Source organism: Lottia gigantea (genome assembly GCF_000327385.1).
Source record: "Lottia gigantea unplaced genomic scaffold LOTGIsca_71, whole genome shotgun sequence".
NCBI classification, from domain to species: Eukaryota; Metazoa; Mollusca; class Gastropoda; family Lottiidae; genus Lottia; species Lottia gigantea.
Window position 1 is genome coordinate 1,279,383 of NW_008710397.1, and position 22,946 is coordinate 1,302,328.

The 22,946-nt window shown below is 32.2% G+C and overlaps 3 protein-coding genes across 3 annotated transcripts in view; 2 read left to right on the forward strand and 1 right to left on the reverse strand.

Moving 5' to 3' along the window:
- The window catches only part of LOTGIDRAFT_235910 (hypothetical protein), a gene marked incomplete at its 3' end in the record, with an annotated part of 25,912 nt that extends 13,307 nt beyond the window's left edge, over positions 1 to 12,605 (reverse strand). The window contains exons 1-4 of the mRNA XM_009065903.1: positions 12,438 to 12,605; positions 11,421 to 11,481; positions 10,663 to 10,749; positions 695 to 825 (exon numbers count right to left, since the gene is read on the reverse strand). Coding sequence (XP_009064151.1) covers positions 695 to 825; positions 10,663 to 10,749; positions 11,421 to 11,481; positions 12,438 to 12,536 — 378 coding nt within the window. The 5' untranslated portion in view covers positions 12,537 to 12,605. The remainder of the gene's footprint in view (positions 1 to 694; positions 826 to 10,662; positions 10,750 to 11,420; positions 11,482 to 12,437) is intronic.
- A 3,821-nt stretch (positions 12,606 to 16,426) lies between these two features.
- Positions 16,427 to 18,767, forward strand: LOTGIDRAFT_130753 (hypothetical protein; the record flags this gene model as incomplete). Its single annotated transcript, XM_009065904.1, has 4 exons — positions 16,427 to 16,531; positions 16,977 to 17,070; positions 17,869 to 18,055; positions 18,674 to 18,767. Coding segments are annotated over 4 exons (480 nt in total), but the record flags the coding sequence as incomplete, so codon positions are not given.
- A 754-nt stretch (positions 18,768 to 19,521) lies between these two features.
- LOTGIDRAFT_168047 (hypothetical protein) lies at positions 19,522 to 22,815 on the forward strand (the record flags this gene model as incomplete). Its single annotated transcript, XM_009065905.1, has 5 exons — positions 19,522 to 19,919; positions 20,377 to 20,519; positions 21,627 to 21,821; positions 22,385 to 22,507; positions 22,760 to 22,815. The coding sequence occupies 5 exons, from the start codon at positions 19,522 to 19,524 to the stop codon at positions 22,813 to 22,815; spliced, it is 915 nt and encodes a 304-aa protein (XP_009064153.1).
- Between the last annotated feature and the right edge of the window lie 131 nt (positions 22,816 to 22,946).

Genomic DNA, 22,946 nt, shown 5'->3' on the forward strand with positions numbered 1-22,946 from the left:
AATATCTTACTGTAGGCAGCAATAACAATGTCTTGCCATAGCTGCTGCTAGGCCACCGAAATTTCTGACAACAATGTCTTACCATAACAGCCGCATAATCACCAGAATCTCCACCAATAACAATGTCTCTTAGATGCTTCTTAAACAATGGAACCTTCACCAATAACAATGTCTTACCTTAGCTGCTGCTACAATCAGAGTCTTCACCAATAACAATGTCTTACCTTAGCTGATGCTACAACCAGAGCCTTCACCAATAACAATGTCTTACCTTACTTGCTGCTACAACCAGAGCCTTCACCAATAACAATGTCTTACCTTAGCTGCTGATACAACCAGAGTCTTCACCAATAACAATGTCTTACCTTAGCTGCTGATACAACCAGAGTCTTCACCAATAACAATGTCTTACCTTAGCTGCTGATACAACCAGAGCCTTCACCAATAACAATGTCTTACCTTACTTGCTGCTACAACCAGAGTCTTCACCAATAACAATATCTTACCTTAGCTGCTGATACAACCAGAGTCTTCACCAATAACAATGTCTTACCTTAGCTGCTGATACAACCAGAGTCTTCACCAATAACAATGTCTTACCTTAGCTGCTGATACAACCAGAGCCTTCACCAATAACAATGCCTTACCTTACTTGCTGCTACAACCAGAGCCTTCACCAATAACAATGTCTTACCTTAGCTGCTGCTAAACCACCAGAACCTCCACCAACAACAATGAGATCATAGTCATACTTCTTTGTGGTTGTGTTGATCATTTTCAATAACTGACCATCACTATGGGCTTTTAATGTTGAATCACAACCTCCTGGAAAATCAAATCATTCACATTACTCTATCTTATTGGATAACTTAGAAATTTACTTTTACTGGTGGTTCACTGTTATTACTTAACAAGTCACATTAATAGTGAGTGCTATTGTTGATTTACAGAATCTAGTGCTATTGTTGATTTACAGTATCTAGTGCTATTGTTGATTTACAGTATCTAGTGCTATTGTTGATTTACAGTATCTAGTGCTATTGTTGATTTACAAAATCTAGTGATGTTGTTGATTAACAAAAGCTAGTGCTATTGTTGATTTACAGTATCTTGTGCTATTGTTGATTTGCAGAATCTAGTGCTATTGTTGACTATTGTTGATTTACAGAATCTAGTGCTATTGTTGATTTACAGAATCTAGTGCTATTGTTGATTTACAGTATCTAGTACTATTGTTGATTTACAGTATCTAGTGCTTTTGTTGATTTACAAAATCTAGTGATGTTGTTGATTAACAGAATCTAGTGCTATTGTTGATTTACAGTATCTAGTGCTATTGTTGATTTGCAGAATCTAGTGCTATTGTTGACTATTGTTGATTTACAGAAACTAGTGCTATTGTTGATTTACAGAATCTAGTGCTATTGTTGATTTGCAGAATCCAGTGCTATTGTTGACTATTGTTGATTTACAGAATCTAGTGCTATTGTTGATTTACAGTATCTAGTGCTATTGTTGATTTACAGTATCTAGTGCTATTGTTGACTATTGTTGATTTACAGAATCTAGTGCTATTGTTGATTTACAGAATCTAGTGCTATTGTTGATTTACAGAATCTAGTGCTATTGGTGATTTACAGTATCTAGTGCTATTGTTGATTTACAGAATCTAGTGCTATTGTTGATTTGCAGAATCTAGTGCTATTGTTGACTATTGTTAATTTTCAGAATCTAGTGCTATTGTTGATTTACAGTATCTAGTGCTATTGTTGATTTACAGTATCTAGTACTATTGTTGATTTACAGTATCTAGTGCTATTGTTGATTTACAGTATCTAGTATCATTGTTGATTTACAGTATCTAGTACTATTGTTGATTTACAGTATCTAGTGCTATTGTTGATTTACAGTAAGCTTATTGTTCATGTTGTACAGAATGAAGTAAGATTATTGTTATTTTACAGAATCTAGTAATGTTGTTATTTTACAGAATCTAGTAATTTAAATGTTGTTGATGAACAAATCTAGTACTAAAGATTCCAGTTGACCAGACAATTATTTCTAACAGCCTGTATCAGACTAGATAACATTAATCAATATTATATGATGAGTTCTTAGTGTATTATATCAGTATTTTTCTAATGTAATCGATGATTATCTTATATTAACCGTATTGTCAGTAATGAAAACAAAATTCAGACCTTCATGAAAATAACAGTCAGAAAAAATGAAGCCAAGCATATTCAAGCTAAAATATTTTAGTTGAGCATAGGCATTTCTGATACAAAACTTAATTCAAAAATAATTCTCCTTGAATTGAAGCTCGTTGATGTAGCAATCAATGTGTAGCTTCTCTCATTATTTATTCCACCTAAAAATTATCTTGAGTCAAAAATTACCTCCTTGATACGCTGTGTATCAGGGACTATGAAAACATAAATTTGCACCATTCCAATTTTCAATCCGACGTCTGTGGCTCTTGCAATTCCACTAAAACTAAGCGTTTTATGACGTCCCTATCGCAAAAAGCCTTATATAATGATGGTTTAAGACGAAATACATGAACCACAAACGTCCGATTTTTAAATGAAATTGATGCTATCAGTGTCCTTGATTCACATAAAAAATCCTGAAAAACTCTTTACAAATATCCTTTATAATTCATTTTATTTAGTAATTTTTATTGAAATTCAGAAAACTGTATTATTACCCATAGTATAACAAAACCATTATTAAAATGTTTCTTTGTATGGTACATATTAGAATCCAGAATAATGAGTTGGAACCAAGCACATCCTTTAACAACGAAGAAATTTTCAAATCTTCACATGAAGGTCTAAGCACACAAAATGCTGATAAAATCTATTTGATCCATAAAAGGAGCACCTTCACTATTCATTCGACCAGAAACAGGAATTTTTTAGCTTACATAATCAGTATTAGTGTTCACAGCTCATCGTCGAAACTTGAGCCTTCAAATCCACATGTGTATACATAATTATTCACGTTTGAAAGTTAAAAATACGACTCGAATATTAGTGAGACTATGCCATATATAGAAAACACATATATAGAAAACACATATATAGGAATAGACAGTGGAATTTCTAGTTTGAGGTATATTTGAAGGAATTATGTGATTTTTCGTACTTCTTAAGACTATTAAAGCATAAAGACCCAAATCAATCCCTAATAATACCAACTATTCCCCTTTAAAAGTCAATTTCAAGTTACTGGTTTTAATATCACAAGAGCAGCAATATAATCTTTTCTTCCATTGATCACTAATCTATCTATCTACAGGTTTTGGTTGACACGTCCAGTCTTTTTAGTTAGTCTATAATAAATGTCAATATTGTGCGTAATTACTTCACTTTCTGATAATTTTGTTAAAAAAGATCCATTTTTGATTTTTTGCACTATTGATCTAAACTTTCACTATTCTGTATTGAACACAAATCTATAGGTTTTGGTTTGTGAAATCATTAATCCAAACAATCTGGTTTCCATTAGTGTTCTGAGTAGGAGTCATCTGTGTGTTGAGTGATGAGAATTACATAACTTTATTTGCTGAGTACAATAATCTATTTATTTTCATTTTTACACCATTAGCTTGATTTATAACATTCATTTAAAATTACTAAAACAATATTTTAAAATCCGCCTACAAAGTCACTGGTATTTATTTATCCTTATATTGGTTATTTTACTCATATACATGGACTAACTCTTCATCAACAATTGATATTTCACATGTTAAGGGAAATCTTGTTCCATTAAAACTAATCCTATCTGAAATATTGTGTAAATTTCTCTACGTATAGCGTCCTATTTAATTAATTGATGAAATAAAGTGTTCTGCTCGTTAAATAGATGCTAGTAATTTAAAGGGATTGTTAAGAACTTTTTCTAAATTTTTTTAATGCATCAATTTGTACCATTCCAATTTTCAATCAGACGTCTGTGGTTCCTGCAATTCCGCTAAGACCATGTGTTTGATGACGTCACTAATCACAAAATATGCTTTATCATATAAGGCCTTCACGATTAGTGACGTCATCAAACACTTAGTTTTAGTGAAATTGAAGAAATCACAGACATCTGATTGAAAATTGGTAGCAAATGGATGCTATCAGTGTCCCCGATACACATACAAATTTTAGAAAACCCCTTTACAATCTCTTTAACAATCAATAGAAGAAATAGAGTTTAAATTCTCCATTCTGTGATGGTTTTATAATATATATCAAGCTTGACTAGTAGACCACACTAATTGTGTTGAGTGCTGTCATTAAACACAATATCAATGAACATAAGAGTACATTGATTGTGGAAATTACTTGTGATCCAGAAAAAAGAAAAGGGTTCACTTATGGAAATTACTTGTGATTGCAATTGAGTTCACATTCGCTGTGGAAACTACTTGCGATTGCACTAAACATTAGAGTCCAAATGGGCTTGGCAAATTACTTGTGATTGCAATGAACATGAGAGTCCATATGGGTTGTGGAAATAAATTGTGGTTACAATAATTATGATAGTCCACATAGGCTGAGAAAATTACTTGTGATTTTGAAAATCATAATGGTCCACATGGGTTGGGCAAATTACTTGAACATAACTGACAAATAAAGCTGTGGTTGCTTTGGCTCAAAGAAAAGATAAACAAGAAAAGCGAAAACATATGGATTATTGATCATATCAATCGTTAATTTGTAATTAAGCTAATCAGTAATAGTGTTCACAGTTCACTATCAAAATTTGAGCCTTCAAATCCATGTGTGTTCAGAATTATCCGTATTTCAAAGTTATAACGACTTCTCTTGATACTTTGTGGTATATAGAAAAGACATAATTATATATAGAAATAGTGAGTAAAATTTCCTAGTTTGAGATATTTTTTAAGTAATTGTGCAATATTCATATTCATGACCTAAATCAACTCCTAAAAATTCTGAGCTTGTTCCTTTAAATTTCCCATCCCTCATATTTTCATAAATAATTCAAATTATAAGAACTTGAAATTTCAGTTTCTATCAAGGATACTTATATAATTGTCAAAAACTGATATCAATATGTATAGTAATGTCCTTAATGTTTCATAGTTTCCTCTTTATTATTTTCTATTAACACTGAAAACAATGTATTGACATAAAGTTAGGCTTAAAAAGATTACTTAGTGATACAATACAATAATGGCATGGATAACAGATATCATTATAATTAAAGTTACAAGTTCGCCAACCATTTGACCAATCACACCTTAATCTCATAAACAGGAACTGTTTTAGATAATGTTGCAAGCACAAGAACAGTCCTGGTCGGTGATTTCTGTGTTAAGAGTTTAACATGAGACAAAGACAAAGGCAAAGACAAAGGAGACAAAGAAATCACCAGTTGGTTGTTTTCCTCTATGTCCATAATCACGGGCGGATCATGCAATTGAAAGGAAAATGAAACTGATTGCAGACAATAGCACATTTGGCGATAAATATCAAAGTGGTTTGACATTATAAATCCTGTTAGCAATGCCAAAACGTTGGAGAAAATGATAATATACATGTATAGTAAAGATTCACTGAGGGGAAGACAGGGTAATGCAATCTATCAAGGATCCTGAAAAATAGATAGAAAAAGATCGAAAACCCCTGCCTTCGAAGGGTTTCCTTATTTATTTAGTGTCAAATTAAGCAAACTATTTGATTAATTGGTATTTCTAATGAATTATCATGTATTCTTAATCATATCATTATGTTTTTTATAGCTTTAACCAATCATAAATGTCCATGTATGTACAGTCTGGATAAATAAAAAACAAAAAAAGACTTTTTGACCATTCTTGATCGGTCACTCATTGGAATTCTCTTCTAATGTAGCAAGACATGTAAGACAAACTGGTATTTTTCCAAGTCATTAGAATACCTCAACTTTATATTCATATAAGTATTAATTAGCATTTTCATTTATCATTATTTGCTATACCAATATTTCTTGTTCTTCAAAGAACAGCACATATCTATAATTTCCATTAAGCTATATTACTACTCTAGATTGAAATTTTATAGTAGTTGAATAACAAATTGTTAAAAGCTATTTTCAAGAAAAGATCAATAGTAATATGTGTTGTATAATTCAAGCACATTCAATTTTTTCTTTTATAGGATTTTGGTCAAAAGAATGAGTAAGTGAATAAACTGTTTATTTCTATATTGGTAATGGGGGGAGCCGCGGTGGCTCAGTGAGTTAGACACTTGCTCGCTAACCTGAAGGTCCAGGGTTCAATCCCAGCATAGGTCAAGATAATACCTTCGGATTTTCCAACCCGGTTTCCCCCTGTCAGTGATGCAGGTAAGAGGGGCTGACATGGAATAAGCGTCTACTCGTTCGGACGGGACAATAAACCGAGGCCTCATGTGCTACAGGCTGTGCACGTTAAAGATCCCTCGACAGTTGGAAATCGAAAAAGAGCAGGCTAATGCTGAAGCGAAATTTCCTTCATTGCACCCTGCATGGCGTTGCCCGTCTTCATTAGCCCATATGGTGCAGAAAAGTAGGATGTAAAACTCCATTCATTTCATTTTCTACTGGTAATGGGAAAAAATGATTTTGTAATTTTATGATGCATTTAATTTTTCAGAATATATTCATTATAACTATTATTTTTTTTAATTATTCAGCAAAAAAGAGAATATTATGTATTATTAAGAACTCAAGATATATGGATATACTACTTCTATGTTTATTATATACCGGTACTACGTTTCGAAACACATACAGGTAATGTTATCAAGTAAATATTATATATATTAAATGTCTTACAAAGATATATTGTGTGTTATGCATTCATAATTTCCACTTCAGCCTTAGAGAGCACAATACATTTATATGCGTTAAATTGTGTGACCAATCATACTTTAGTCTCAGAAATAGGAATATTTTAGCTAAGTCAATCAGTAATAGTATTCACAACTCAGTATCCAAAAGTGTACCTTCAAATCAATGTTTGCAGAATTATCTGCATTCGAAAGCTAAAAATACAAGTTATCGTTTCTTGAGACACTGCCATATACAGAAAAGATATCTCTATAGAAATAGGAAAAGAAATTCCTCGTTTGAGATATTTTTTAAGGAATTATGTGATCTTCGTACTGTATTTCTAGTACTTCTGAAAACTATTTACATATATTCAAGTCTCGGTCACTTAAGTATTTGTAACTTATTAGTTGAAAAGGATACATGAAATTTATTAACGCAGAAGTACAGGATTTTTCAAAGATAATGTACAGGTTTCATTTTAGGAGAGGCAATATTGAATTATCGCAATTGGGAAAATTGAAAGCAGAAAATAATTTTGGACAGCCTTAATAGATATTTCGATACTATTCAAAACATAATTTATTTGGTATGATTCAGCAAATTTACCTAAATAGTAACAAAACCAAATTCAGCATGATTTAGCAACTCTTATATGCAAGCCCATTTGTTACGTTTTATGTTGTTTTTTTTGACAAAGCAGGATATGGTTTAAATCCTGGTTTATGTCCATATGAAATTATTTCATGTACGGTATAATGATTCAACAATATCCTCTAAATTGTGAAAGGTCATTTTCAATGTAAACAAATTCAATATACTAGTTTGTTTACATTTCTATTTAGTAGGATTGTTTACACCAGTTGACACATTAATGTTTTTGTGTTCATCTATCCTATATCTAATTATCATATCAAAAAAACTAATTTCGTTTCTTTTTGTTTTCTGATACAGTAGAATCTGTATTAAGAGACCACTCAAGGAATCGTCCAAAACGCTCTCTAAATGGAAGTGGTCTCTTAGAAGAGAATAAGGTCAGAATAAACACAACAACTCTTTTGTTTTGATGGCGATTTGATATACTTAATTAACAATTGAATCTGTGTCTAAATGTGGACTATAAATTGTGTTATAAACAACTTGGTAGAAATCTCCTTAGATAACAATGGAGACGGACAAAAATAAAAATAGTAACATAATAAAAATATAATCTAATCTATAAAGATCTGATCATCTAATGATATTTTACTGATTAATAAGTATAAATTGACTTGCATGCTTTTATCAATGATCAAAATTTATTACTTTATAAAACTTTTAAATCATTTATATTTTGAGACACATACAGCAATGTATTAAACATTACTTTATTAGTCAAACATTATCCAGTTTTATGGTGTTGAACATTTACATTAATTTCAAATTGTAAGGTTATTAAATTCAGAAGTTTAATCATTGTTCATGATACAAGATAGACAGTGTGTTTTACAGCTGGTTTTCAATGACATTGTTAACAACAGTGCAATTATAGTCTGAAATAGGGGAAGGGGTAGGAACTTAACTTATGAGGGTAGACATTCCCCCATCTAAAAGATTTTGAAAAGTATAATGCTAAAATTGTAATTTGGGTGTTTATGGAGTTTATGGGTTTAGGCTAATTACTCGCACCAGATATAAGTGTTGAACATTGAATATGTTAACTAAATAACAATGAGCTGAAAAAGTCAAATGTTACGCATAGTTATGTTTCGATGAATTATTCATTAATTAAAAAAAGATGTGTCAAAGTGACCCCATGTTACCTTATCATTTTATATAAATCTTATTAATAAGTTAGCTGTCAAATACAATAGTTGTAAAACATGCACTATTAATTATATCTAGTATGAATATCATGTTATATCATTCTATATAAATCTTATTAATAAGTTAGCTGTCAAATACAATAGTTGTAAAACAAGCACTATTAATAATATCTAGTATGAATATCATGTTATATCATTCTATATAAATCTTATTAATAAGTTAGCTGTCAAATACAATAGTTGTAAAACAAACACTATTAATAATATCTAGTATGAATATCATGTTATATCATTCTATATAAATCTTATTAATAAGTTAGCTGTCAAATACAATAGTTGTAAAACAGGCACTATTAATAATATCTAGTATGAATATCATGTTATATCATTTTATATAAATCTTATTAATAAGTTAGCTGTCAAATACAATAGTTGTAAAACATGCACTATTAATAATATCTAGTATGAATATCATGTTATATCATTCTATATAAATCTTATTAATAAGTTAGCTGTCAAATACAATAGTTGTAAAACAGGCACTATTAATAATATCTAGTATGAATATCATGTTATATCATTCTATATAAATCTTATTAATAAGTTAGCTGTCAAATACAATAGTTGTAAAACATGCACTATTAATAATATCTAGTATGAATATCATGTTATATCATTCTATATAAATCTTATTAATAAGTTAGCTGTCAAATACAATAGTTGTAAAACATGCACTATTAATTATATCTAGTATGAATATCATGTTATATCATTTTATATAAATCTTATTAATAAGTTAGCTGTCAAATACAATAGTTGTAAAACAGGCACTATTAATTATATCTAGTATGAATATCATGTTAGAATTATTAATTATTATGATAAATATTAGTATATAAGCTTATACATCAAATTTATAAAGCAATGTTAAAACTACAGTTCCTAATTAGATTGAATGAGAGTGTGAATTCTTAACACAATTGATCTTTCTTTTCAGGTGAGATGAACAATTATTGTTACAGAACATAATCAAATACTAGTTTATTGAACCTATTTTCAATATTCAATTTAATAGTTTTTCTTTATGACATTTCTTAAAGACAGGTTGATCTAGGGAACTTGCCTTTGTTGTTATTTTGTTTGGGGCATTACTTGTACAATTGTTATTTGATGACCTTCATATTTTCAGGGTTGGACATCGAAATCTTGAAGTATATCTGTCAGAATTTTGAAAGAGATCAGTTTACCAACAGTTGAGGTACTACCTGTTGATGTTGGCATATTTTTTTTTTTTGGGACACCCCATATATGGGATTGAATAAAATAAACTTTCAAGTCCTAAATTTAGGCAATCCAATAACTAATGACTGCCATAGTGCCAAACAAATATATAAGATTAATTTAATCCTATCTATATACAGATTTAAAGGGTCAATTCCTCAAATTTCTCTTTAGGTGACTTTTGCCATACATCATCTTATGAAAATCTTCTCAAAACTTCTCCCAATATTTACATTTCTACTATCACTCTTATCAATGAACCTGTTATGCAAAATGGCGTTTATATTTCGATAAACTGTAGTTTGTCACTATGATGTCCTCAAAGCACAACATTGACACAATCAAAGTGAAAATTGTGTCATTTATTCAGTTTGTCACGTGATCAATTGTGTTTACACATCAATAATGCTAATGAGACTATTGTCAAATTCTTCAATAAATTTTCCAGAATTTCACGTATGTAGGAATTAGGACATTTTATTGGTTGAATATATTTATGACCTTGAACACGATTCGTCTATCAGAATTTCTATGAGATCGCAGATGCCAAGATGAGTAACCCATGGTAAAAACACAAAACATTAAGATCAGACTGAAATTACGAGAGTAACTGATTTTTAAGTCCAATTTGAATGCTGTAAATCTGTAGATCAATGGAGGTTTCTTGGTACAGTGTCAAAATCTATAACAAGACGGTCACGAAAGTTGTGTATGTTTATTTCCAAGCAGTAATCTTTTAACATTAACTAACATCTGAACTTACCTAAGTGATTGCCATTAATATAAACATTAGGCACTGTTTTTTGACCGGAAATTTGAAGTAAAGTATTCTGGAGATCATCTGTGTTTTCTAAAATGGAGAAAAAAATCAAAATTTTAATTTTTGCTATTCAAAATGCCAATTGTTTTCACTTAATGTGTGGAAGAGTTCAATAGAAAGTGGAGGGATGTTAAAGGGACAGATGTGCCATTTTTTTGACTAATCATACCTTAGTGAATTTATCTATTTTTTAGTTAAGCTAATCAGTAATAGTGTTCACAGCTCACCTGAGCTTTCAAAATTCTTCTTTTTATGAGACACTGCCATATAGCAAATAGAAAACTTCCTAGTTTGAGATATCTTTTTGAAGGAACTATGAGATTGTTGTAAATTTCTAGTACTTCTAAAGACTATTTACATTATATCAAAGACCCAAATAACCCCACCCCTCCCTCCCCCCAAAAGGGTGCACCTGACCCTTTAAGTGCATGTCAGGCACACTATAGATCCAGTCTTGCTAATGCTACTCTACCAATTCTTACATACTGTCCGAACTTTTTAAAATGCTCTGAAATTACTGATGATGTCATGATATCAGTAGCATCTGTTTGAGAGATGACAAATTACCATCCCTTGATTTTAATTACATTGTGAATGAACCAGAAGTACGATTCTAAATATGATAAAGCATGTAGAGTAAAAAATTATAATTGTAAAGTCTAGTTAATGTTCTGAACTATAAAATATCATGTAATAAATACCTTCTTTATCTAGTTCGAATGATTTATATTCAACATTTAAACTTTTAAATAAATCTTTCACCTGAAATACACAAAATAGTATAGAAACAACAGTAGAACAACTATCACAGAACTTCTCAAATGGGGAGGTTTTCCTTGAAAGACCACAGGGTCATGGGAAGGAATATTGCCTTGGGGGAAATAGGATTGAATTGACGTACTGGGAAGAAAATAGGAGGCAGGGTGATCTATGACTGAAATTTACATCATCCACCCTGAACATACAGAAAATCGTGAAGGAAGTTCGGCCCAAGGGTCACATTGAACTATCTTGATGTTTTTGCTCAAAATAGTGACGATAGCTTGCCAGGCAAGGTAATATACGCCCACCGGCAGCTTTGATTTTGAATAAAAATATTTAGCAGTACAGTAACAATTACCAGTATGAAATACTCAACCTGAATAATATTGTTCAATTTTTAGTTCTTGAGTTCAGCGCGGGACTGAATAATAAAACCAAGTTTTGTCAAAATCCAGCAAGAATCATGACGACAATATACACCCCCCATTCCTTAATCTAAGCCTATCTGAAAGTTTTAATAAAAAAATTTCCAGCTGTTAATTTTTAATGCCAAAAACTACCATATTTAACATTTTACAAAAAAGCGGAATCCACCTTTAAATGATAAAAATTTGAACATGGGAGTGCCAATGACGGGCCAACCTTTCAAAATAAAATGAATGGAGTTTTACATACTTTTCTGCATCATGTGGGCTAATGAAGAACGGCAACGCCAGCCATGTAGGGTGGGGGAAATTTAGCCAGAACAGCAGCATTAGCCTGCTCTTTTCAATTTCAAACTATCGCGGGGCCTCAGTTTATTGTCCCATTCGACATTCGAACGACTAGATGCTTTTTCCATGTCAGCCCCTCTTACCTGCATCACTGAACCCTGGACCTTCAGGTTAGTGAGCAAGCGTCTAACTCAATGAGGCATACATACTTTTAAAGAAAATATGTGTGTCTTACTGTCTTACCTTTGTACAAAATGGACAGTATGATTTACTGAATACCATGACTTTATTAAGCTTGATGTAATTTTGTATCAAAGCATTTAAATCTTTGATAGGTGGCATCTTGGCTGCTACCTCCTTTATAGGAGAACCTCCTCTCTTAATCTTGACACTTCTATAAATACTAGCAATCTAAAATCTGTAGAAAAAAAAAAGAAAATACTGTGAAAGCTGAATAACCGTACCCAATCATCTCAATCATTAAATATTTGTGAAATAATCTATAGATCACAAAAAAGTTTGAAGTTTTAAATCTATTTTCATGTGTATCAGTATCAGGGACACTGTGGCATTCACCATTCCAATTTTTAGTCAAATGTCTGTGTTTCTTATTTCACTAAAAAAACATTTTAATGTTAATTTAAGTTTAGCTATTACAATGTTCCTTGGTATATCATCAGCCGTTTTTCGATGGTGATGTCATAAGCAATTCCATAATAACAAGAACTACAGACATCTGAAGAAAATCAGAATGGTGAAAATGGATACTATCAGTGTCGCAAATAAACAGAAAAACAAAGTTTAGAAAATCCTTTCTTTACAATCACTCTTACTTGACTGAAACCAGACCTAATGGTTCAGATTATTAGATTTATTAAAAGCTTACACTAATCTATGCCTGCAATATATAGCCTATTGTATTACATCTATCTATTAAGTACAAGGATAGGCTAATAAAACTCACTCAGATTTGATTGTCAAAAAAGAAATCCTCCTTAAATTTTCATGTCTGTTTTGAATTTGATATTTATAGTCAAATGCTATGACTCGGCAAAACTTATAATTAAATCGAAGGCTGATGTCATTTTTAAATTCCCAAACCGATTTTTAATCTAATAGGCCAAATATGAACATTCATAAATCCATAAAGGTGTCAAACTATCATCATCACTTACAAATATCACTATCGCCCTAACTATCGGATATTTCGGACTTTTACCATAAAAAAAGAAGTTAAAAAACAGTTGAAAGCAGGTCTATTTTAATTCGGTTGTCTTGATGGTTTTTAAACAGAAGTCAATTAATGAATAGAATATTCCAGGCTTAATCGTAATCGTATTCAAACAAAACGTACCTGTAACAATTTAGATTTCACCGAGACAAGGTACATTCCTTCAATGAAGACTGGCGGAGGAGGGAAATCCTTTAGTTATCAAACCACGTGGTATTTTACGTAATATTAAAACTGCTATTTCATGTAATGGATAGGGCAATATGCCGAAATGTCGATTAATTTGAGGCTTTATATAACGCAATGGAAAAGACGGTGGTGATCATTAAAAAAGTAATATGAAATTTGAAAAGTTACAAATTCTTATACTTGAGCACACATGATGTTATCAAAGAGTAGGATTTTAACCTTTGAGCCTATCAAATATCATGAAATTAGAATGAGAGGTCACCTCAGAGTCTAGGAGAAAATAGACATCACATAATTGATATTTTGTGATCTATATGCGGCGATTATCGCTTTTTCTTATTGAAATCTGGATAAATAAACCAAGTACTAACGATCAAAACGCAAAACGAAACCCGAAATACAAATAACTGACAAAACATTTGTAGCAGCTAATGAACTTTTGATTAGGAAGTGTATCAACCATAAGTGAGTTAACTGTATTTTGTTATGAAAATTGGTACCAGGATATGATTTAGCAGGTTAGCTTTCTTTATTTTTATGAACATATTTATTCAGAGGCAGTTGGCAAATTAGCGACGCCGTAAAATTGTAATCCGAATAGTGCGAATGTACAAATATAATTTTAACTTCCGGTAAAAAGTCGAGAACGGAAAAAGTAAACAAAAAAGACTAACCATCACTCAGCCCTATGAATTATTGAATGAATGGCTACAGAGTGTACTGAATTTATAAAGAGGTATACGAATTATACTAAAGTTATCTATCTGCTTTCTTTTCTAAGATGTGAATAAGCTTGGCCAAGATTCCAAGAAAAGAAGTGGCGCCAAATTCGATCTGTTTCAATTTCGGTTGTTTCCTCAATTTTATTCATTCTCTTTTGACGTTTACTATTTAGATAAATAATGGAATAACTAGCCTATTTGAATTAATTTTTTAAAAAAATCCCTTGTTATCAAGCTTTGAATCCTCACAATGATCATTTATCATCATGTGCATCTTCACAATGTTGTTAGGCTATTTACAAACTGTAGGCCAACTAATTCTAAACTAGGTATAGCCTACCTTGACTGCATTAGCCACCTATCTATGATTGGCTGTTTTCGATAGTTACAAATACAAGGAGTGATACAATAATTGTAGGTTTGGAATTAAAGAATTAGACACACTTTCACAGTGGGCTCAGAACTGGATATTTCTAAACTCCCAAATACCCTTTTTTCAATTAGGGTATTTTCTTCAACACTACCAACATCACAAAGATAAAATATTTTATGGTTCATACAAAAATGATTGGTATCTATATATAAACACAGCTTAATGGAACAACAATTACTGGTTAAAGTTTTATGCAACGTTTTGACGTGTTTCCCGTCGTATTAAGGCACATAATGATAAGAAGTGATAGGCAAACTATATACAGTACCCATCACTTATTATCATAATGATCTTGAGGATGATGGGGGAAACGTTGCTTATAAACTTTAACCAGTGATTGTTGTTCCATAAAGCTGTGTCTATATATTGTATTCAATAAATGCCATTCAAAGACTTGAATGGTACCTAGTTAAAACGGTAACAAATCAAAATTGTGACAAATCTTAATAGTCCAAACAGTAATAGATTAACCAAATTGTAACGCAAATTTGGTTAAAATGGTAACAAATCTGCCAAAATGTTCCTTTATTAGAGTTGGAGACACTAAAATTTGGAAACATTTTGTTTTGGTTTGTTACTGTTCTGAATGGCATTCAAAATGCAATTCTGTAAGCAAAATAATCCGAAATTTTACATTTGTTGAAAAAGAGGAAAGGTTTTATTTTTAATGTTGATTATTATAGTCTAAAACTATAAGAAATACATTTTTCCAGCCAAGTTGATTTGTCGTGATGAGATTGAGAATATTGGTATATTGGACAGAGTCGGCTACTTAATACTATGAAATGGAGAATATCAAACCTGCATGTTTTGGACAGGTAGGCTTAGATAATGTCTCTGATATTCTGATTTTCATCGACATGGTTGTCATTAAGTCATTGAAAGTTGCCGATTGATTTAAAAAGCCAGCCATGTGTTGTTTTTTTTTTGATTAAAGAAATATAATTTTACGTTTATTGTTGACTGTTGATTACATTATAATTACCTGTGCACATCAAAAAAATCATAATTAACAAAACAATTGTAAAATTAATTTACAAATCCTTTATAATTGGTTATACCAATTCAGATTTTGATTAACCGGTGTTTATTATTTTTTCCAATTGCCCATCACTAAAAAAAAAATTTATGCTTATTCTGTATGTGTCACAGTTCAAAGAAGATTTATTTAGTTGTTCAATGCATTATAGTCTGGCAAAGATGATTTGTACCAAGTACAGGCCACTTATTCTCGAAACGATCTTAGTGCTACCCCTGAATATCCTGGAAGCAGTGTTAGAAATTAAGGCCCTAGGATATCTTGAGGCTAAGGAAAGAGATTGTAACGAGGTTTTCTTCATTATTTTTGTGTATCGGGGACACTGACAGCATAAATTTGCACCATTCTAATTTTCAATTAGATGTCTGTGGTTCCTACAATTCCATCAAAACTATGTGTTTGATGACATCACTAATTGGGAAGTGCTTTATGTGATACAAGCACGTTTTGGGATAAGTGACTGATTGAACACTTAGTTTATACAAGAATGATCTATTTTGTTTTGATAATAGATAGTAATTCCATTCGTACAAATTCTAATATTGTATATTTGTGGTAGGCTTAATCCAAAATTTAGACCAGTAATTCTAGTATATATTTCTTCTTTTTGTCTCTTTTCAGTCAGTATTTACTGATGAAGAGCATGAAGCCATACAAGAATGTCTACGTCAAAGATTAGGACCTAAATTTATCAGTCAAAGAACTGGACCAGGGGGATCAAAGGTAATGTGGTTTTGAAAGTGACGCTTGCAAACCCTAATCTGTGATTGATATATTGTCAGGTAGCTCAGATATTAAGTTGCTAAACACTATAAAGACAGCCTGTAGCTCAGTTCATTAGAGTGTTAGAATCTTGATGTCATTTGATTGATTGCATCAGACAAATGGTGCTTATGTATCCTTTGTCAGTATTTGAAGGCTGGGATCTTTTATAACCCATCTTTTATTTTTCCAATCAACATTTAAAGATCAATGCCAAGAGTTTTGGCTGAGTACCAGCTGGTAGACATGATCCTCCCGTACTGAAGCCCTCATTGCAGACCTTGGACAGTGCTTCTATAGGAGAGTATCTTCTGTAACACCCAACACTAAAGTAGCATAGCTCAATATGGTGCAGAACTATCAAACTTATTTCATTTTGATAATAGACTGTTTATATTTACGATAGCTGGCCTATATTGAAGGATGGAAGTTGATTAATCTAGCTAATGAGACGTTTGGTTTTAATGGTTGGTCCCACTCTGTCACTAATCAAACTGTTGGTAAGTATATTACCAAGTATGGGTATTCTAAATCCCAAATTTGAATACGTTTTCTTATGTTTAAACACATTAAAGGGACATGTACGTATCTTTTTGGCCATTCCTACTTCAGTCTAAGATACAAGAATTTTTTAGCCAATCAGTAATAGTGTTCACAGCTCACTGTCGAAATTTGAGCCTTCAAATTCATGTGTGTCCAGAATTATCTACGTTTGAAAGTTAAAAAGAAGACTCGCCTTTTCTTGAGACTCTGTCATATATAGAAAAGATATATATATAAATAGAAAATGAAATTCCTAGTTGGAGGTGTTTTTGAAAAAATTATGCGATTTTTGTCTAATATTTCTGAAGACTATTTACATATAGTCCAACACCGAAAAATGGCGCATCTGTCCCTTTAACCTGTATCTTTGTAGAGAAACTTGATGTCTTCTTATTCTAAAGGTTTAAAAAAATATCAAAAGAAATTTTAACTTCCATTTTTAACAGTCAGCACTGTTTTGTGTGTCCAGAATTATCTGTTTAAAGAAAAGACCTATAGAAATAGAAAGTGAGATGCCACTTTTGAAATATTTTTGTAGGAATCCTGTGATTTTCGTATATTTCTAGTACTTCTGAAGTCTACTTACATATATTCAAGACTAAAATCAACGTCTGAAAATGGCAAAACTGTCCCTTTAAAGAACACTGGCCTCAGTTTCAGTTTATTTCAAGGTTCAGAATATTTAGGTAGCTATTCCTTTTGACCTAAGGTTTGTACACGACTGATATTATATTAACTCTAACTGTTAATTATAGATTTTGTAGATCATATTAATGATCGATATTATGTGGGTGTTAGTGCGTTAATGAAAGTACAGTTAAAAGACGGTGTTTATCATGAAGATATAGGCTATGGTGTTAGTGAAGGATTGAGATCCAAAGCATTGTCTATTGAGAAGGCTAGAAAAGAGGCTGCCACTGATGGCTTGAAAAGGGCTTTGAAGTAAGTGTTTAGCAGAAATAAGGAGGTGATTTTCAAATCCTTACCATCCAAACTGCCTCAATCACCTTTACCAAAAAATGAAAAATTGCTCTAAATTTGTGTTATTAAATTTAAGGATCACAGATTTTATTCCACCAAAGAAAACTATTCAATTAAAATAAGATTTTGCCTATCTTGATATCCTAAAAATTCAAAATTAATCTGTACTGAAGGCATCTGACTATTGATGTCTTATTATGCTTCAAGCTGAATGTTTTTGTAGAAAAATGGTGGCTGTGCTATGTGATAGTCTTATGACCTTGAATAAGTCATCTTCACTATAATTCCAGACAACCCAGCTTTAAATGGGTACGGATAATTCGGGAAAGATAAATGCCAACAGGTTTGGCTTAGGACCCGCTGGTAGAAAGGATCCTTAACTGTGAACCTAAGTTGTTTTCCCTGTAAAATATAGTTGTTTCTTTTTTTGTTATACATAATAACATATTATAACCTAAATTACCTCTTAATTACCATAAACTAATTAAATTTTAGATTTTTTGTGACTTATATCTGTATATGATAAATTATTTTTTGAACCGTCCTGCACAAAACCTGATATTTTTTTTTCTTTACTAGAAATTTTGGAAATGCTATGGGTAATTGTTTAGGAGATAAAGATTATTTAAAATGTTTAGTGAAGGCACCAAAACCAGTAAGTATGATATGTTGAACCAGTAAGTATGATATGTGTTGAAACCAGTTAGTATGATATGTTGAACCAGTAAGTATGATATGTTGAAACCAGTAAGTATGATGTGTTGAAACTAGTAAGTATGATGTTGTGAAACCAGTAAGTATGCTGTTTTGAAACCAGTGATTATGATATGTTGAAACCAGTAAGTATGATATGTTGAAACCAGTAAGTGTGATATGTTGAAACTAGTAAGTATGATATGTTGAAACCAGTAATAATGATATGTTGAAACCAGTAAGTATGATATACCAGTAAGTATATGTTGAACCAGTAAGTATGATATGTTGAAACCAGTAAGTGTGATATATTGAAACCAGTAAGTATGATATGTTGAAACCAGTAATTATGATATGTTGAAACCAGTAAGTATGATATACCAGTAAGTATGTGTTGAACCAGTAAGTATGATATGTTGAAACCAGTAAGTATGATATGTTAAAACCAGTAAGTATGATGCGGTGAAACCAGTAAGTATGATATGTTGAACCAATAAGTATCATATGCTTAAACCAGTAAGTATGATATGTTGAACCAGTAAGTATGATATGTTGAAACCGTTATGTATGATATGTATTGAAACCAGTAAGTATGATATGTTGAACCAGTAAGTATGATATGTGTTGAAACCAGTAAGTGTGATATGTGTTAAAACCAGTATGATATGATATGTTGTAATAGCTAATTTTTTTAGCCTCCTGAAGTATGTAACCTAGCAGATTTGAAATCAAGTATGGTGAATACACGTGTTTCAAACTCAAGAAAAAATAGCCATTATAATCCATCAGTTACCATAATGGTATCAGAACCAGTCGAACATACAGATAAACCAAATCCTTCAGCATCCCACCCTTCATCACATACTCGATCTCATAAATCAAGTTCACCCGTACCAGAAGATAATGATAGAAAGAAAACAGACACAGAAACAAGTTCATCATTTCGTCCAACTTCATCAATAACTCGATCTCATAAATCAAGTTCACCTGCACCAGAAGTTCATGATAGAAAGATTACAAAACAACACACAGAAACAAGTTCAACTAAATCACATCATTCCACTACCATAGCAACATGTAACACCTCTAATCCATCACATCTCTCAGTTAAAGACCAGCCTTGTCCTATTGGGTAAGTTGAAAATGAAAATACTAATACTTATATGAATAGAAAGAAGAGGTGTCTCTTTGACTTGGAAAAATACCAATTTGTCTCATGTCCATAATTAATTCATAATTAGCTAAATTAGAAGAGAATTACCAGCAGAATTTCAATGAGTGACCGATCAAGAAAGGTCAAAAAGTCTTTTTTTGTTTATCCAGACTGTATACATGTACATTAATGATTGGTTTAAACCAGGCCTGTGCCTGCGGGCCAACTGCGGAGATTATTTTGTGCGGCTGTACTAGCTGACATTGTACAGATAACCCATGTTTATCAAAACAAGCAAATGTGGAGGTCACGCAAGGTCGCACATGTAGATTATTAATTTTTTCCGGGGATGCACGAAAAATAGGTTAACACGAAATTAGGTTACTTGACTGTATGATGCTTTTAACATCTTGATATTTGTTATTTTAAATATTAGGTCTCCATCAAGTTCTGAAGAAGAACAGAAGAGATTAGAAAGAATACAACGTCAGAAAGAAAAACAACTGAAATATCAAGAATTACGAAAGAGAGCTAGTAGTAGTAATACAACTCAAGATAATATAGAATCAACTAAACTTGGTTAGTGACTTTATCGGTATATGAACATATAGTTTATAGTCTACCAAATATTTGCTTTACTAGCTCGAAAAAAGGCATCCGTTAGTAATGACACTAGCTCTCTAACCTGAAGGTCCAGGGTTCATTCCCTACCTTCCCCTGTCAGTGATGCAGGTAAGAGAGGCTGACATGGAAAAAGCGTCTAGTCGTTCGGATGGGACAATAAACCAAGGCCCCGTGTGCTACAGACTGTACACATTAAAGTTCCCTTGAAAGTTAGAAATGGAACAAAGAGAAGGCTAATGCCACTGTCCTGGCAATTTTCTCTCATTGCAGCCTCCATGGATGTAAAACTCATTTCATTTAAAATCAGGCATCCTGTGCATCTACAATTCAAGTACTGTGGCATTTCCAAGCTGTAAGAACCTGCTTGTAGATATTGTCAAAGAAAGAGGCTACCACTTTTTTAGAAGATCCTTTCTACCAGCTGGTCGTTGACATTGATCTCTTCCCAGTTACTCATTCTCTTTTACATCTGGGTCCACTGGAATTATGACTTATTCAAGGTTACTGGATTTTCACAAGCAAACTGAGAATACAACCTTTGACCACCATTTGTTCTACGATGCAAATGGCATCACTTTTATGACAATATTAAAATTATTGGATTTTTGTAGAAACTCGACAAGGATTTGTTCTTTAACCATGTTTTGTGAGGTTCTATAGCACAGTTGGTTAGTCCATTGGTTCTTTATATGACGTCATTTCCTTGGTAAAGTCGAGCAAATGGGGGCTGTGGGTTCCTATCTCGATCGGCGTGTGATAGTCTGATTACTATATAAGTCATCTTCACTCATAATTCCAGTTGACCAAGCTGTAAATGGGTACTGATAATCCAGGAAAGATCAATGCCAAGAGGTTTGGCCAAGGACCAGCTGGTAGAAAGGATCCTTAACTGTGAACCTAAGTTGTTATCCTTGTAAAATATAGTTTGTTTTTTTTGTGGTTTTTTTTTTCTAGTTTAACTCATTTTACTTTTAACTTTTTGTTCCTTTAGAGATTATTTTCTTAGATATTAATGATTTGGTTTAGATATTCTTGTTATATCATATTTAACTGTTTTTACAGGGTTACCAATAGCAACATCCACGCCATTTGTAAGTGGTAGAACTAGTCCAACGTTTCCTCTACGTGAAACAAACAATCAATATCCCCCAGTCTCCAGTGATGCTGAAAATGGTGGCTCATTTCTTCATCCTAAACAATTATCTAAAAGAGATGAACCTCAGGATACTGTACAGTTAGTTGATGCCGATAATTTTGGTATGGATGTTAAATGATGTCTTATTACAGGTCTCTGGGCATTGGACACATCATGGTCAGCAAGGGCAAGGCTGTTTTGACTGGAAGATTAATGCAAGAGTGAAAAGAATCATCTCAAAAATTAGAAGATGCTACTTTTGAATTGATTTTTATGCATTTTTATACGCCCACATCTCTTTATGTGGACGTATATTGTCGGCACCCCTGTCCGTCCGTCCGTCAACATTTACATGTAAACGCTCTAAAAACTAGATTTTTTGATGGAATCAATATGTGTATACATATTCATAAAACGAAGATCAAGTTCAAATTTGAGCTATTTTCGACCGTTAGAAGCAGAGTTATTGACCTTGCCCCAAAATCTTGAATATTTACCATCCGCATGCCGTGGTGGGCGTATATGAAATAGAGTTTGTCAATTGATCTTTTACCTGTAAGCTTACAGTCTGTAGCTTATAGGGACTTATCCAGGTTTTTTCTACCACCTGTGTCCCCTGATGTAAATAATAGATTGATAGTCTGGCCAGGATATGGTTAATCTCCTATCTCTGTGAATATTGTAGAAGATGAAATATGGAGTCAAGCAGACTATATGATGGAGGAGAATATTGGTGGTTATGACAGTGAGAATGGTAGACATCATGGAGGAAAGAATCGTAGTAAACCACGTACTAGAGCTCCTACAGGTCAGTTAGCTAGGTATTTTATATGGCCAATCTGTGTAAAATACAGTTCTAAATATTCATTTAGTATATTTTCTGTTGATACTCAAACACTGTGATGTTCAATATTAGATTATCGTTGAAATTTGAACCTTCAAATCCATGTGTCCAGACTACATATATTCAAGACTCAAATCAACCCTCCAAAATGGCGCATCTGTCCCTTAAATTAGTCTAATATAGATGTTTCAAGATAAACTTTGTTTAATGTTTCAGGTTCAGGAGATTTACTGTTGAAGAGAAGAAAGCTGTCTGGTCCTATACACAGATAAGATTGTTCTCATTCATTTTATTTATTACCTCCCTTTGTCCAAAATGTGAACGTGTCTGAAGTCAATATCATTATTGACATTAGAAGAGCAGTCGACGTGACTATGGGCCGCACGTTCTGCACGTTCAGAAT